The 15,754-nt window shown below is 43.3% G+C and overlaps 5 gene segments (V, D, J or C); all 5 read left to right on the forward strand.

Annotated features, from left to right (window-relative positions):
* Positions 1-488: 488 nt before the first annotated feature.
* On the forward strand, positions 489-2,202 carry LOC124068801. The segment is given in 2 exon segments: positions 489-1,580; positions 1,671-2,202. Coding segments are annotated over 2 exon segments (507 nt in total).
* A 3,210-nt stretch (positions 2,203-5,412) lies between these two features.
* On the forward strand, positions 5,413-6,760 carry LOC124068818. The segment is given in 2 exon segments: positions 5,413-5,960; positions 6,059-6,760. Coding segments are annotated over 2 exon segments (402 nt in total).
* Positions 6,761-9,809: 3,049 nt separating this feature from the next.
* Positions 9,810-10,538, forward strand: LOC124068817. The segment is given in 2 exon segments: positions 9,810-10,090; positions 10,192-10,538. Coding segments are annotated over 2 exon segments (402 nt in total).
* Positions 10,539-10,662: 124 nt separating this feature from the next.
* On the forward strand, positions 10,663-11,562 carry LOC124068813. The segment is given in 2 exon segments: positions 10,663-10,796; positions 11,060-11,562. Coding segments are annotated over 2 exon segments (423 nt in total).
* A 949-nt stretch (positions 11,563-12,511) lies between these two features.
* Positions 12,512-13,713, forward strand: LOC124068810. The segment is given in 2 exon segments: positions 12,512-13,007; positions 13,096-13,713. Coding segments are annotated over 2 exon segments (426 nt in total).
* Positions 13,714-15,754: the final 2,041 nt, after the last annotated feature.

Here is a 15,754-nt window from a genome sequence, read left to right on the forward strand (position 1 = left end):
TGATGTGGTGCTGATCACAAACAACAAAATCAATCTCCATCAGAAAGCCTGGATGAATGGAGAGATGAGGGCTCCATCCAGACCCAATGAAGCTGTCTTTTGGACAGGTCCACCAATCAGCTGTGACATTGTTACCACTGACAGGTCAAGTTAAAAGCATTGATTATGTTGTTACAGTGGCACCTGGCAGTGGGTGGGACATATTAGGCAGCAAATGAACATTTTGTCCTTGAAGTTCATGTGTTGGAAGCAGAAGAAATGGACAAGCATCAGGATTTGAGGGACCTCGAGAAGGACCAAATTGTGATGACCAGACGACTGGGCCAGAACATGTCCAACACTGCAGCTCTGGTGGGAAGTTCCCATCCTGCAGTGGTCAGGACTTAATGAAAGTGGGCCAAGGAAAGAAAACCAGTCAACTGGCCACAGGGTGAAACCTCGGGTCCTGCCATTCATGTGGATGATACGATGACATGCAACACCCACCTAAATGCTGTTGTTCACCAAGTACACCCCTTCATGGAAACGGGTTCCCTGATGGCAGTGGCCTCTTTCAGCAGGATAATGTGCCCTGCCTCGCTGCAAAAATGGTTCAAGAATGGATTGAAGAACACAACAAGGAGTTTGAAGAGTTGACTTGGCCACCAAATTCTCCAGATCTCAATTCAGTCATTGGAAAAACAGGTCCAATCCAAGGATGCACCAACTCACAATTTACAGGACTTAAAGTATCTGCTGTTGACGGCTTGGTGCCAGAAACCACAGCAAACCTTCAAAGGTCAAGTGGAGTCAATGAGATCCCGGTTCAGGGCTACTTTGACTGAAAAATGGAAACCACCTCAATATTAAGCAGGTGGTAATAATCTTATGGCTGACTGGTGTAAATGTGACAGTTGAGTGATGGGAAGGGACTGAAGGTCCAGAAGCATCTGGTGTACTCGTGGAGAATGGAAATGAATGTTGCTGATGAAGTGGGAATGTGGCTGGAGGGAGGGACAGAAGGGCCAAGGCAAAGCAAAGACATCAGCTGCTTTCTCCTGTTGCTTTAAACCTTCTTATAAACGTGGAACTTTGGCTGTGGATTAGTTTTGCTGCTCTTTTCTTTGGTAAGACACAAAGAACAACATGTTTTTATTCTTCTTCACATGTTTTCAATCATTTCTTCTCAGGTTAACTGTAATCTATCTGATAATAAATATTAAAGCGGTCACAGCAGATTCACAACAATTAGCACCTTTTACATGTCAGGGAACAAAGTGGCTCCTCATCAGATGTGAAAGAGGAAACCCGTCAGCTGAAATATGTCATGATGACGACATACAAGACAAGTTGTACACGGAAAGGAGAGTGTCAGTAGGATGTGTTGAGTGTCAGGTTGTCAGTCAGGGGAACAACACAGGGCTGTGAATGAGCCCTGTCACTGTGATCAGGCTCCTCCTTCTAATCCACCAACTTAGTGTTGATGAAGACCAAACAGAGAGATCACAGCCTTCTTTATACTCGCTGGAGCTCACAGTTACTCAGCACTGCAGACATGACGCCTCTGTTCACCTCACTGTTGCTGGCTGCTATGTGCTTTGGTATGAACACAACTCTGTTTCTGTGATATCAATCCAACACTGACATGATTCTTTAACAGCTCACTGATACTGTTTGCTGCTGTTTTACAGAATGCAGAGCACAGAAAGACAACGTGCTGCAACCAAAAGAAGATGTGACTGCTGCTGAAGGAGAGGCAGTAACACTTGGCTGTCAATATAACAGCAGTGGAACCAATAATTATCTCTTCTGGTACAAACAGGAGGGAAACAACAGCCCCAAATTCATACTGAACCGCATTAAAGAGAGTTCAGGGAACACACCAGACGAGTTCAAGGAGAGGTTTTCATCCACACTGGATTCCACCTTAAGATCAGTTCCTCTGAAGATCCAGAAGCTTCAGCTGTCTGACTCTGCTGTGTACTACTGTGCTCTGAGGCCCACAGTGACAGGAAACACCAAAACTCTGTACAAAAACCTTTGGAGCAAAGACAACAGAATACTCCACAACATCCACTAGAGGGAGTCACACACTGTTACACTGCAGTGGGATGTGATGGTAAAGTCCAGAATCATCTGCAAAAGGCACCAGAAAATGAAGCCTTAAACTTGCAGTGTGTACACAAATTGAATGAAGGATCTCCTGGTCAGCATCAAAGTCTCAGGTATTGATTGTTTTGTTGTTTATTAAAGAAGGTTCTCTGTTGTTCTCTCAGGCTGTCACTTCTTGTGTTGTGCCTCAAGGTTTAACTGTAAGTCCTCAAATTTCATAAATCTTCAATTTAGCTCAAATTATCTTAAAACAAACAGCAGATTCCATTGTTTTGTTGTCAATAGGTGATCATATTTTCCATTAATATCCAGTGATTACGTCAGCTGGTTTCATGTGAACTGCATGTTACCTTGGGGACTGTAGTCTGAGGCTCAGGAGGACCACAGAGGACTGTGGTCTTCCCAGTCCTGTTCACCCTGTACACCTCAGTCATCAAATACAACTCGGAGTCATGGCACATGCAGAAGTTACCAACACTTCAGAAGCAGAAGAGGGGCAAACGGGGCGGCCTGTTAGCTAGGCTAAGGGCTAACACCGGGAGACCACCGATTCCGTCCCTGTTCCTGTCCAATGTTCGTTCTCTGGACAACAAAATGGACCTACTTCGACTGAGGCTGGGGGTTTCACGTGAGATGAGGAACTGTGCAGTGCTTTGTCTGACGGAAACATGGCTTAACGAGAACATGCCGGACCCAGTCTTCCAGATTTGGCTTCTCTTCCGAGCAGACCGCGACCAGCTGTCGGGGAAAGCTCGTGGGGGCGGACTATGCGTCTACGTTAATAAAGGTTGGTGTACAAACTGCACAAAAGTTAACAGCCACTGCTCTGAGGCGATAGAGTATATGACTGTGAAATGCCGGCCACACTACACAGTTTTACCAACATGTCACCATCCCGCCACGGGGAAATAACACGCTGGACCGTGTTTACACAAACAAACGAGACGCATACAGAGCTGTCCCCCACCCCCACCTCGGCTTCTCCGACCACATCTCCATCATGCTGCTTCCTGCCTACCGTCCGCTGCTCAAACGCCACACGCCGACACAGAGGACCATCACCGTGTGGCCCAGCGATGCAGTCCCTGCACTACAGGACTGTTTCCAGTGCACAGACTGGCAGGTCTTCAGGGAGGCAGCTGTCCATGAGGGAGAGGTGGACCTGGAGGACATCACATCTGCTGTCCTCGGTTACATCTACAAGTGTGCAGAGGATGTCACCAGTACCAGGACAGTAACCACCTACGCAAACCAGAAACCCTAGCTGAACGCGGAGGATCGGTCTCTGCTGAAAGCCAGGGATGCTGTGTTTTGGTCAGGTGACAGAACGGCACTCAGGGCGGCGAGAAGAGAGCTGACTGCAGGAGTGAAGAGGGCCAAGACCGCATACGCCCAGAGGATCCAGGGACACTTTGCATCCAACGATCCACGGAGCATGTGGAGGGACATAAAGTGCATCACAGACTATAACACCAAAGATGCACAATGCCCCAGGGACCCCTCTCTGCCTGATGCTCTCAACAACTTCTATTATTTATTATAATAATAATAATAATAATAATAATTATTATTATTATTATTATTATTATTATTATTATTATTATTATTATTATATAATATAATTATATATTATATATATTATTATTATTTATTTATTTATTATCTATTTATTTAACAGTGCAGCACTTCAGATGAGATGTTATTCAGCCCATACTTACCTATTACCAAGATCCAGTGTAAACTCATACTTTCAGGGACATCAATAACCACAGGAGGGCACAACAGGACGTGGTTGATGATCTTTCCTGGACCCCTGTGCCAGCGCACAAAAAACCAAAAGTTGGTAAAGAAATAAAATCCAAAGCCCTTCCACAACCTCCCTCTGCTACTGGATCAGAGACTTCCTGACCAACAGACCTCAGCATGTTAGGTCAGGCAACATCTGTTCCTCCACTGTCACACTCAACACAGGCGTACCACAGGGCTGTGTGCTGAGTCCATTCCTCTACTCCCTCTTCACCCATGACTGTAGGCCTGCACATGGATCCAATTCCATCATCAAATTTGCTGATGACACCACAGTTATTGGCCTCATCAGCAACGACGATGAGACAGCCTACAGGGAGGAGGTACAGCACCTGGCCACATGGTGTGCAGACAACAACCTGCTCCTTAACACCAGCAAGACAAAGGAGCTCATTGTGGACTTCAGGAGAGAGAGAGGAGGCACGCACGCCCCCATACACATCAACGGGATGACGGTTGAACGTGTCTCCAGCTTCAAGTTCCTGGGGACCTGCATCTCAGAGGACCTGAGCTGGACCACCAACACCTCCAGCCTTGTGAAGAAGGCTCACCAGCGCCTCTTTTTCCTGAGGACACTGAAGAAACACCATCTGTCTTCAGCCATCCTGGTGAACTTTTACCACTGTGCAATTGAAAGCATCCTGACCAGCTGTGTCACAGTATGGTATGGGAACTGCTCGGCTGCAGACCGCAAGGCGCTACAGCGAGTGGTGAAAACCGCCCAGCGCATCACAGGGGACTCCACTTCCAGCCCTTGAAGACATCCAGAGGAAACGCTGTCTGCGTCGAGCTCGCAGCATCCTCAAGGACTCCTCCCACCCTGCTCGTGGTCTGTTTACACTCTTGCCGTCTGGCAGGCGCTTCAGGAGCCTCAAGACCAGGACCAGCAGGCTGAGGAACAGCTTCTTCCCCAGGGCTGTCTCCTTACTGAACTCAGCCCCCCACTAACACCCTCACCCTACACCACACTCCACTACACCACCCTATCCTAACTGAGTACTACGTACTGAGTGTTGCACTAGTTCCTCTACCTCACTGTTAATATAGTTAGCCTACTGCCTATCGCTGTACACACCATACTGTCCATTGTACTAGTGATTTATAGTTAATTTAACATCTGTAAATATCATTTGTAAATTGTGTAATAGTTTCCGCCTACACTGGATGCACATTAAAGCACATATCCATCTGTATAGGATGTTCATAGTACTTAGAATCTCTGTATATTATGACAGCTACCTGTATATCATGTTTATAGTATATCTGTAGCATAGACACCTGTACACACCCTGTACATACTGTAAATACTGTATATCTGGCACTTACTGCTTATTGCACTTCTGGTTAGATGTCAAACTGCGTTTCGTTGCATTGTACTTGTACATGTGTAATGACAATAAAGTTGAATCTAATCTAATCTAATAATGTGTCACCACATGCTGACTGTTTTCAGTGATTCTTCAGTGCATAAACACATCATTGTTGATGTAAAGTTGATCAACAAACTTCATTCATTAATGTATCTGTCAAACTGAGAGACACATTGTGTGTGTGTGATTGGACTGACAGCAGAAACCAGACCTGAATTAAAGTCAACATTCAGAGACTCAGTCTTTCTAAGCATCCTCAGAGCTGCTTGCTATTCATCTCTGCTGACAGTTAAAGAAACCATGTTTGCAGACTAAACAGATCCGGCAAAAGAAATTCTTGTATCACGTCTTGTTTTCCAGAAAAGAAGCCTCCCTGTTCAGTAGACGTTTGCAAACTAACGTCTTCCACAAGTTTCACTCAAAAGCACTTCAAAAACACTGCTTTGTATCCAGGATGGGTGGAACATGATTTGTGTGGTGGTGACTGAAGCCTCAGTGTCATTTCCAAGTTGAAGGTAGAGGAAGAGTCACCAAGAGAAGACTTAAGAGGAGATGGAGAGATTCAGGGAGGAGCTGAGCTGTTACTGAACTATAGAAGAGAGAGAAACTTCAAACCACAAACATTACCTTCATTCAACATGCTGTCACTGGACTATTATGGACTTTCTCTGATGGTTGTCACTCTTCTAACAGGTATGTTACAGTCTGCCTTTTAAAAAGTCTAATTACAACATATGTGATTCATATGATGAGAGTTTTGTAACTCATAAAACAGATTTCTCCTCCTTTAGGTGTCAGCTGTGAAGATCTCAGTCCAGTCAAAGATGAACAGTCCAGTTTAGAAGACAGCTCTGTTACTCTGTCCTACAGATACAGCAAGAAAGCTGCAGCTGATGATTACTTCTTCTGGTATCGACAAGATCCAGGAAAGCCACCAGAGCTCCTCACCTCTCACTCAGGAACAGGAGGAATATTAATGAGTCCAAAGTCTGGACTGTCTGTTACAGTGAGTGAGGAAAACACTCACATGAATGTTCAGATCTCCTCTGCTGCAGTGACAGACTCTGCTCTGTACTACTGTGCTGTGAGGCCCACAGTGACAGCAAACCCACAGTCTCTGTACAAAAACACAAGCTGACACACTGACAAGCTGCTGGAAGCCTTTTTTCCACACTGTTGGACTCAACTTTTTACCTCCACTAGAGGGCGACATTATCAAGTAGGCGGTGCACTACTTCTGCACTGTGTTCAACCATTGTGTCAATAATAAGTGCTGCTGTGAAGAGAACAATTCTCACACTGAATGTTGAACAGCAGCTGCTTTCTCCTGTTGCTTTAAACCTTGTTGTACAGATGGAACTTTGGCTGTGGATTATTCTTGCTGCTCTTTTCTTTGGTGAGACACAAAGAACAACATGTTTTTATTCTCTTCTAAAGACTGACGCAAACTGGAGTTCAGAGCAGAAATCTGTTTCTGTCCACACAGTAACTCTGTACACTCTGATATTTTCCACTGTCTTCTCCTCTCAGCCTCATGAACAATGTTAGTCTAATGGCTTCATTTCCTCCTCTTCTTTCAGGACTGATAGCTGGAGACACAATTGATCCTGTAGGAGATGTGGAAGTCAGCGAAAGAGAAGGAGAAACTGTCACACTCAGATGTACATATGACACAACAGAGCAGTATGTTGGCCTTTTCTGGTACAGACATCACTCTGAGCTTCAGGCACCTCAGTTTATACTGTTGAAAGGAGCAAGATCACAGCGTGGAGAATACATTCCTGACAAACGATATAAATCTAAAACATCAAGAACATCAACTGAACTGACCATCACAGTCCTGACCCTGGCAGACTCAGCTCTCTACTACTGTGCTCTAGAAACACACTGATACAAAGTGTAGAAGAGGCTGTACAAAAACCTGAACACAGATATGTGACTACTCTTCAAAGAGGAGGGAAGTGGTATTCAAACCACAGCTTCATATCAGATGGATTCTGCTCATTCCTGTTCCATCAGAGTCACTGTGGTTACAGCTGCTAATGAAACACTGTGGGAGGATTCACATGAGCAGCAAATCCACATCACTGACAAACCACTGTGGGCCATTCAGGCTCAATCAGCTCCTTCCATTGTTTAATATCCTTGGCAACATGTTGGGCTCCATCTGAAACAGACACTAAAGCACTGACTAATAAACACTAACTGTGTACAAGCCATAACAAAGACTGACTGCTGCATTATTTCTGACTGACACACAGGGCTGTGAATGAGCCCTGTCACTGTGATCAGGCTCCTCCTTCTAATCCACCAACTTAGTGTTGATGAAGACCAAACAGAGAGATCACAGCCTTCTTTATACTCGCTGGAGCTCACAGTTACTCAGCACTGCAGACATGACGCCTCTGTTCACCTCACTGTTGCTGGCTGCTATGTGCTTTGGTATGAACACAACTCTGTTTCTGTGATATCAATCCAACACTGACATGATTCTTTAACAGCTCACTGATACTGTTTGCTGCTGTTTTACAGAATGCAGAGCACAGAAAGACAACGTGCTGCAACCAAAAGAAGATGTGACTGCTGCTGAAGGAGAGGCAGTAACACTTGGCTGTCAATATAACAGCAGCTCAAATGGTCCAACTCTCTTCTGGTACAAACAGGAGGGGAACAACAGCCCCAAATTCATACTGAACCGCATTAAAGAGAGTTCAGGGAACACACCAGACGAGTTCAAGGAGAGGTTTTCATCCACACTGGATTCCACCTTAAGATCAGTTCCTCTGAAGATCCAGAAGCTTCAGCTGTCTGACTCTGCTGTGTACTACTGTGCTCTGAGGCCCACAGTGACAGGAAACACCAAAACTCTGTACAAAAACCTTTGGAGCAAAGACAACAGAATACTCCACAACATCCACTAGAGGGAGTCACACACTGTTACACTGCAGTGGGATGTGATGGTAAAATCCAGAATCATCTGCAAAAGGCACCAGAAAATGAAGCCTTAAACTTGCAGTGTGTAGACAAATTGAATGAAGGATCACCTGGTCGGCATCAAAGTCTCAGGTTTTGACTGATTTGTTGTTTTTGAAAGAAGGTTCTCTGTTGTTCTCTCAGGCTGTCACTTCTTGTGTTGTGCCTCAAGGTTTAACTGTAAGTCCTCGAATTTTATAAATCTTCAATTTAGCTCAAATTATCTTAAAACAAACAGCAGATTCCATTGTTTTGTTGTCAATAGGTGATCATATTTTCCATTAATATCCAGTGATTACGTCAGCTGGTTTCATGTGAACTGCATGTTACCTTGGGGACTGTAGTCAGAGGCTCAGGAGGACCACAGAGGACTGTGGTCTTCCCAGTCCTGTTCACCCTGTACACCTCAGTCATCAAATACAACTCGGAGTCATGGCACATGCAGAAGTTACCAACACCTCCAAAACCAAGGAGATTGTGGGAGGAAGCAGGAGCACCCAGAGAAAACCCACACAGGAAGAACATGCAAACTCCCCACAGAAGGGCCCGAACCGCTGCAACACCTTTGTTCTATTATTGTTGATATTTTCTACATTTTTACACTACTTTATAGTTTGCATGTGGATTTGTGTTTTTTCTCTTTGTACTTTTCTACTGGATATTGAATGTCCCTCTGGATCAATAAAATATCTATCTAACTATCTATCTATCTGTGTCTGGAAGGTCCAGTCACTGTCTAATCAGTGACACCACCATGCATCACAGTGGGGATGGTGTGTTTGTGGTCATGTGCAGTGTTGGTTTCCACTAAACGTAGCATTTAGTCTGATGGGCAAAAAGCTCCATTTTGGTCTCATCAGACCAAAGAACCTTCTTCATGTTGAACTTGGAGTCTCCCACAGGTCTATGGGTGAACTCTGGTCGAGATTTAATATGAGCCTTCTTCAACAGTGATTTTCTCCCATACATCTTTGACTGGTGAAGAACCTGGACAACAGTTGTTGCATGCAGAGTCTCTCCCATCTCAGCTCCTGAAGCTTTTAACTCCGTCGCAGTAGTAAAAGGTGTCTTGTTGGCCTCCCTGAATTGTCTCCTTCTTGTACGGTCACTCAGTTTGTGACAACGGCCATTTCTTAATGATGAATTTAGCTAAACTGCAGAGGAAGTTCAGTGACTTGGAAATTGTTTTGTTTCCATCCCCTCACTTGATTGTTGAAGAACCCTTTGTTTGAGTAGCTTGGAGTGTTCTGTTGTCTGTGGTGTACTTGTAACCAGTAATACTGATTAACCAGTGACTGGACCTTCCAGACAGGTGTCTTCACACCACAGTCACTAGAGACTCATTCACTGCACTCAGGTGATCTTGAGCTTTGTTTGTTTTGTGGTCAATAATACCTTTTTAAAGACACTGTAGGTACAATCAAGCTACACTAATGTCCATTGATGGAAAGCATTCTGCTATTTCATATAGAAATATAATGCCTGACACTGAGCTTTTCTTTCATTGTCAGTTCACATAAATTGTTGTGTTTGCAAACCCTAAAATGTGACTCATCCTTTAAATCATTCATCTCCAATTCTGTAACTCCAGTATCAAAGTAAACACCAAAACAAAATCTTCCACCTTCAGCTGGAACCAAATGCTGCTTCCAGTCTGTTAACCAGCAGAAGTGTAACTGAGAGAAGTGAAACTACAGACTTAAGAGGAGATGGAGAGATTCAGGGAGGAGCTGAGCTGTTACTGAACTATAGAAGAGAGAGAAACTTCAAACCACAAACATTACCTTCATTCAACATGCTGTCACTGGACTATTATGGACTTTCTCTGATGGTTGTCACTCTTCTAACAGGTATGTTACAGTCTGCCTTTTAAAAAGTCTAATTACAACATATGTGATTCATATGATGAGAGTTTTGTAACTCAGTATAAAACAGATTTCTCCTCCTTTAGGTGTCAGCTGTGAAGATCTCAGTCCAGTCAAAGATGAACAGTCCAGTTTAGAAGACAGCTCTGTTACTCTGTCCTACAGATACAGCAAGAAAGCAAGTGGTGCTGATGAGTTTTATTGGTATCGACAAGATCCAGGAAAGCCACCAGAGTTCCTCACCTCTCACTCAGGAACAGGAGGAATATTAATGAGTCCAAAGTCTGGACTGTCTGTTACAGTGAGTGAGGAAAACACTCACATGAATGTTCAGATCTCCTCTGCTGCAGTGACAGACTCTGCTCTGTACTACTGTGCTGTGAGGCCCACAGTGACAGCAAACCCACAGTCTCTGTACAAAAACACAAGCTGACACACTGACAAGCTGCTGGAAGCCTTTTTTCCACACTGTTGGACTCAACTTTTTACCTCCACTAGAGGGCGACATTATCAAGTAGGCGGTGCACTACTTCTGCACTGTGTTCAACCATTGTGTCAATAATAAGTGCTGCTGTGAAGAGAACAATTCTCACACTGAATGTTGAACAGCAGCTGCTTTCTCCTGTTGCTTTAAACCTTGTTGTACAGATGGAACTTTGGCTGTGGATTATTCTTGCTGCTCTTTTCTTTGGTGAGACACAAAGAACAACAAGTTTCCTTTTAAATCAGATGAGACGACACATTAAGTGATTTTAATGTTGAGAAAAACACATAATTTCCAGCCTTTTTTACCTTTAAACTAGCCTGACATGAAATAGTTAAATCTGATGAGTCTATTCCACATCTGTGTGTCTGACTCTATTTAAATATCTGTTCAAACTGACTGACTGCTCTCCTTTAATCAATCATCTTTATTGATTCTTCTCTTCATCTGCATGTTCTCTTCTTCCCCAGAGTGTAAAGGACAAGACAAAGTGAACCAGCCAACAGAGGATGTCATTGCTACTGAAGGAGACTCAGTTACACTTGGATGTACATTTGAGACAAGTGACAGAAATCCATATCTCTACTGGTACAAACAGGAAGCAAACGGTTATCCAAAGTACATGCTGAGATGTTTCTCTAAAACAGTCGATCATGCTCCAGAGTTTGAAAAGGACAGATTTAATGCTACAATTGAGAACAAGTCGGTTCCTCTGAAGATCCAGAAGCTTCAGCTGTCTGACTCTGCTGTGTACTACTGTGCTCTGCAGCCCACAGTGACAGGAAACACCAAAACTCTGTACAAAAACCTTTGGAGCAAAGACAACAGAATACTCCACAACATCCACTAGAGGGAGTCACACACTGTTACACTGCAGTGGGATGTGATGGTAAAGTCTGGAGTCACTCCTATCTGAGACAGGATTGTGATGTGAAGTTTGAAAAATTAAACAAATTTCAGATTCTCTCTTTAATATTCTCAAACGTCTTTGTTAAATAATGGAGAAATATTAGAAAATACTTCAAGAAGATAAGCCACGTCAGAAATCAGAAATGCAAAAGCAGAATGGTAAGAAGAGAACTGAATTACACACCATATAAAGGTATTGGGTCAGCTGACCATCACGCCAACAGGGACTTTAATGACGTCTCATTGTAAACACACAGACAGCTTTGCAGCTCTAACAGCTTCCACTCTTCTGTGAAGGCTTTCCACAACATGTTGGAGTGTTTCTGTGGGAATTTGTGCCCATTCATGCAGTAGAGCATTTGTGAGGTCACACACTGATGTTGGACCAAAAGGCCTGGCTCACAATCTCCGTTCCAGTTCATCCCAAAGGTGTTGGATGGGGTTGAGGTCAGGGCTCTGTGTGGGCCAGTCAAGTTCTTCCACACCAAACTCATCCAACCATGTCTTTATGGAGCTTTGCTTTGTGCACTGGGGCACAGTCATGCTGGAATAGAAAAGGGCCTTCAACAAACTGTTGCCACAAAGTTGGAAGCATAGCATTGACCAAAATGTCTTGGTATGCTGAAGCATTAAGATTTCCCTTCACTGGAGGTCAGACATAACATAACATCACTTTGCATTGTTTTATTGATATTATGTGATTATGGATTCCATTAAAGTCCAGGCATTATGACACCTGGTCAATCTAGGAAATTAGATTATTTTACTGTTGTTTAAAATGATGTAAACCCTGTGAAATCACGTTGATGTAAACTGTCTGTTGATATTAAAGATTCTCTTTATACTCTAGAAGCACACTTTTCTTCCATTATCAGCTGACTTGAACAGGATTGTGATGAAATAATGTCTGCTTTATCTCCACTGATGTTCAGTCCTTAAGCAGTAAATTATTAAAATGTCCATTCAGTGAAACAGATTTGATGTGAAATCTCTGATGTTGAATCTGTGAAAATTATAGAATCCAAAACTATGAATTACAGGACACCTAAAACCCTTTACAAATAGTAATTATAAACCATGAAACTGTCAAGTTTAACAGATCCAATGAACTTTAAAAGTGATTTTATTTTATTTTATTGTGGAAAGCCGTCACATGATTTGATTTGTCCCCAAATGACACAAATGTGAAATATAAAGTTTCAGTAAAGTATCTAATAATTAATTAATTTGATTGTCATGTGTAATTAAAGTGCATTACATCAACCGGTTGAAGATTTAACTCAGTCAGGACCTTCACATGTGCTGCCAAGTGTCCATCAGTGTTACCTCATCAGCTGCTTGTTACCTGAAGGAAATGATGTAATTTAGTGAATATCAGCAGTGACAAACACACAGTTTGTCAGAGCTGTGAGGAGTGTCAGGGTTTCAGTGTTCTTCCTCTCTCCTCCCCTCTCACTGCAGACATGAAACGCTGGCTGAGAAACATCCTGATTCTGACTCTCTGTTTAGGTAACTCTTTAAACTGACTGACTGCTCTCCTTTAATCAATCATCTTTATTGATTCTTCTCTTCATCTGCATGTTCTCTTCTTCCCCAGAGTGTAAAGGACAAGACAAAGTGAACCAGCCAACAGAGGATGTCATTGCTACTGAAGGAGACTCAGTTACACTTGGATGTACATTTGAGACAAGTGACCCAAGTCCAAATTTGTTCTGGTACAAACAGGAAGCAAACGATTATCCAAAGTACATGCTGAAATGTTTCTCTAAAACAGTCGATCATGCTCCAGAGTTTGAAAAGGACAGATTTAATGCTACAATTGAGAACAAGTCGGTTCCTCTGAGGATCCAGAAGCTTCAGCTGTCTGACTCTGCTGTGTACTACTGTGCTCTGAGGCCCACAGTGACAGGAAACACCAAAACTCTGTACAAAAACCTTTGGAGCAAAGACAACAGAATACTCCACAACATCCACTAGAGGGAGTCACACACTGTTACACTGCAGTGGGATGTGATTTTCCAGAATCATCTGCAAAAGACAGCAGAAAATGAAGCATGAAAGATAAAGGTATAAAGTAAAATTTAGTTAGTCATAAAACACAAACTGTAATGATAATGAGGTGTTGTGGGATGCTATTTATGTGAACAATATCTCATCACAGGTGAATTTAACAGCAAATCTTGTGACATCTGCAGCTCAAATTCAACTCTTTAGGTTAAGTTTGTGACAAACTCTCCTACATATTCACTGTGTTTATGTGAAATATCGTAAGCTGGCAAGAAATCATTTGAAATAAAACATTCAGTATAAAGTCAGATATGCAGAATGTTTGGTCTGTATATTTAAGACCAAATTGAAGAGTTTGGTCTGGACCTGCTGTGTTTGGAAAGTTTGTTGTTGTATTTAACTTGCAATGTATGGACAAATATTCCATGTGCTGCACTTTACATACTGGTGGTATGTGAAGTGCAACAACAAAACTTTAGACAAATGTTATGGAAATAGCAAAGGCGCATACACAGCAAAGTCTCTCCCCCCTCTCTCCCACTCTGACCATCTAACAGTCCATCTTATCCCCACTTATAAGAGTTTGCTTAAGTCCGCGTGAGTTTGCTTCATTCATTCTGGCCGCTGTTTACATCCCGCCGAGTGCGGACGTGCACGAAGCTCAGCGCGTACTCGCGGATCAGGTACTGTGTGTGGAGCAAACATACCCAGACTCCTTAGTTATTGTCCTCGGTGACTTTAATAAAGGAAATCTGAGCCAAGAGTTACCCAAATACAACCAGCTGATCAAATGCCCGACCAGAGAGGAGAACACTCTGGATCACTGTTACACCACAATAAGCGGAGCATATCGTGCTTTGCCCCGCGCCGCTCTGGGTCTATCTGACCACGTCATGGTCCACCTGATCCCCTCATACAGACAGAGGCTGAAGCTCGCCAAACCTGTGGTGAGCACATCTAAAAGGTGGACCAGTCAGGCTGTGGAGGAGCTTCGTTTCTGTTTGGATTTTAGGTTTTGACCTGGTTTAGGGCTGCTGCGACATTTTCAACACCTCTCTGGAGTCATGCCATGTGCCAGTCTGCTTCAAAGCCTCCACCATAGTCCCAGTCCCCAAGAAGTCGAGGATCACTGGACTTAATGACTACAGACCTGTGGCACTGACATCTGTAGTCATGAAGTCATTTAAGCGCCTGGTTCTGTCCCACCTTAAGTCCATCACAGCCCTCCTCCACCACAGCCCTCTTTATCCAGGAGGAGGATGTTAACAAGCTGTTCAGGAAACTGAACCCTCACAAGGCTCCTGGACCAGACGGTGTGTCCCCCTCCACCCTGAGACACTGTGCGGACAAGCTGATTCGAACCAAAACCTCACGCCACAAGAACAGCTTCTTCCCCTCTGCTGTTGGACTGTTGAACACCAACTGACTAACTGCTCTGCACTTTAGTTACTTCAGTACAGACACTGATCTGTGCTCATGTCATGATCCACCTGCTGACCATTTGCACTGTTTACCTCACCTACTGCCACTACACTTCCACCCTGCACTACCTCACTTTTGGACTACCTCCAGAACCATTTATTTTACTTATCTTATTTTGTTTTACCTTATTCTATTTTATTTTATTTTATTCTACTATTATATTTTACTCGTTCTTATGTTCTATGTTTGCACCAATCACCAAGACAAATTCCTAGTAATATATGAAACCTCTTCACTTCCATGGCAATAAAGACAATTCTGATTCTGATTCTCAACAGAAATCCCTACTACAATGGAATGATGACTGCATAGAGACACTAAGGGGTTGCTTTAAGTGCACAAACTGGAGCCTTTTCCATGATCTAGAGCTAAACGAGGCCACAGAGACTATTACTGACTACATAAAATTCTGTGTTGATAACAGTTCCCAAAAAAGAGGTCACTCATTTTCTCAACAATAATCCTTACATAACTAAGGAGGTGAAATCAAGTATTAACAAAAAGAAGATTGCTTTTAGAAACAAAGACCGTGCAGCTGCAGTCCCTGCACAAAGAAAAATTATGCGGTCCTGAGGGAGGCCAGGAGGAGGCATCAGGCAGTCTTGGAGGAGAGTTATAACTCTAATGACAGTAAAACAATATGGGACTCAATGAAGAGAATGACGAATGTGACTTCCACTAAGAAGAGAACTGCCACCCCCACTGATCTTGACATGGCTAAAACTCTTAATGACTTCTTCTTGAGATTTGATTCTCAGTCCTCTTCC

The sequence above is a fragment of the Scatophagus argus genome, chromosome 13 (assembly GCF_020382885.2).
Source record: "Scatophagus argus isolate fScaArg1 chromosome 13, fScaArg1.pri, whole genome shotgun sequence".
NCBI classification, from domain to species: Eukaryota; Metazoa; Chordata; class Actinopteri; family Scatophagidae; genus Scatophagus; species Scatophagus argus.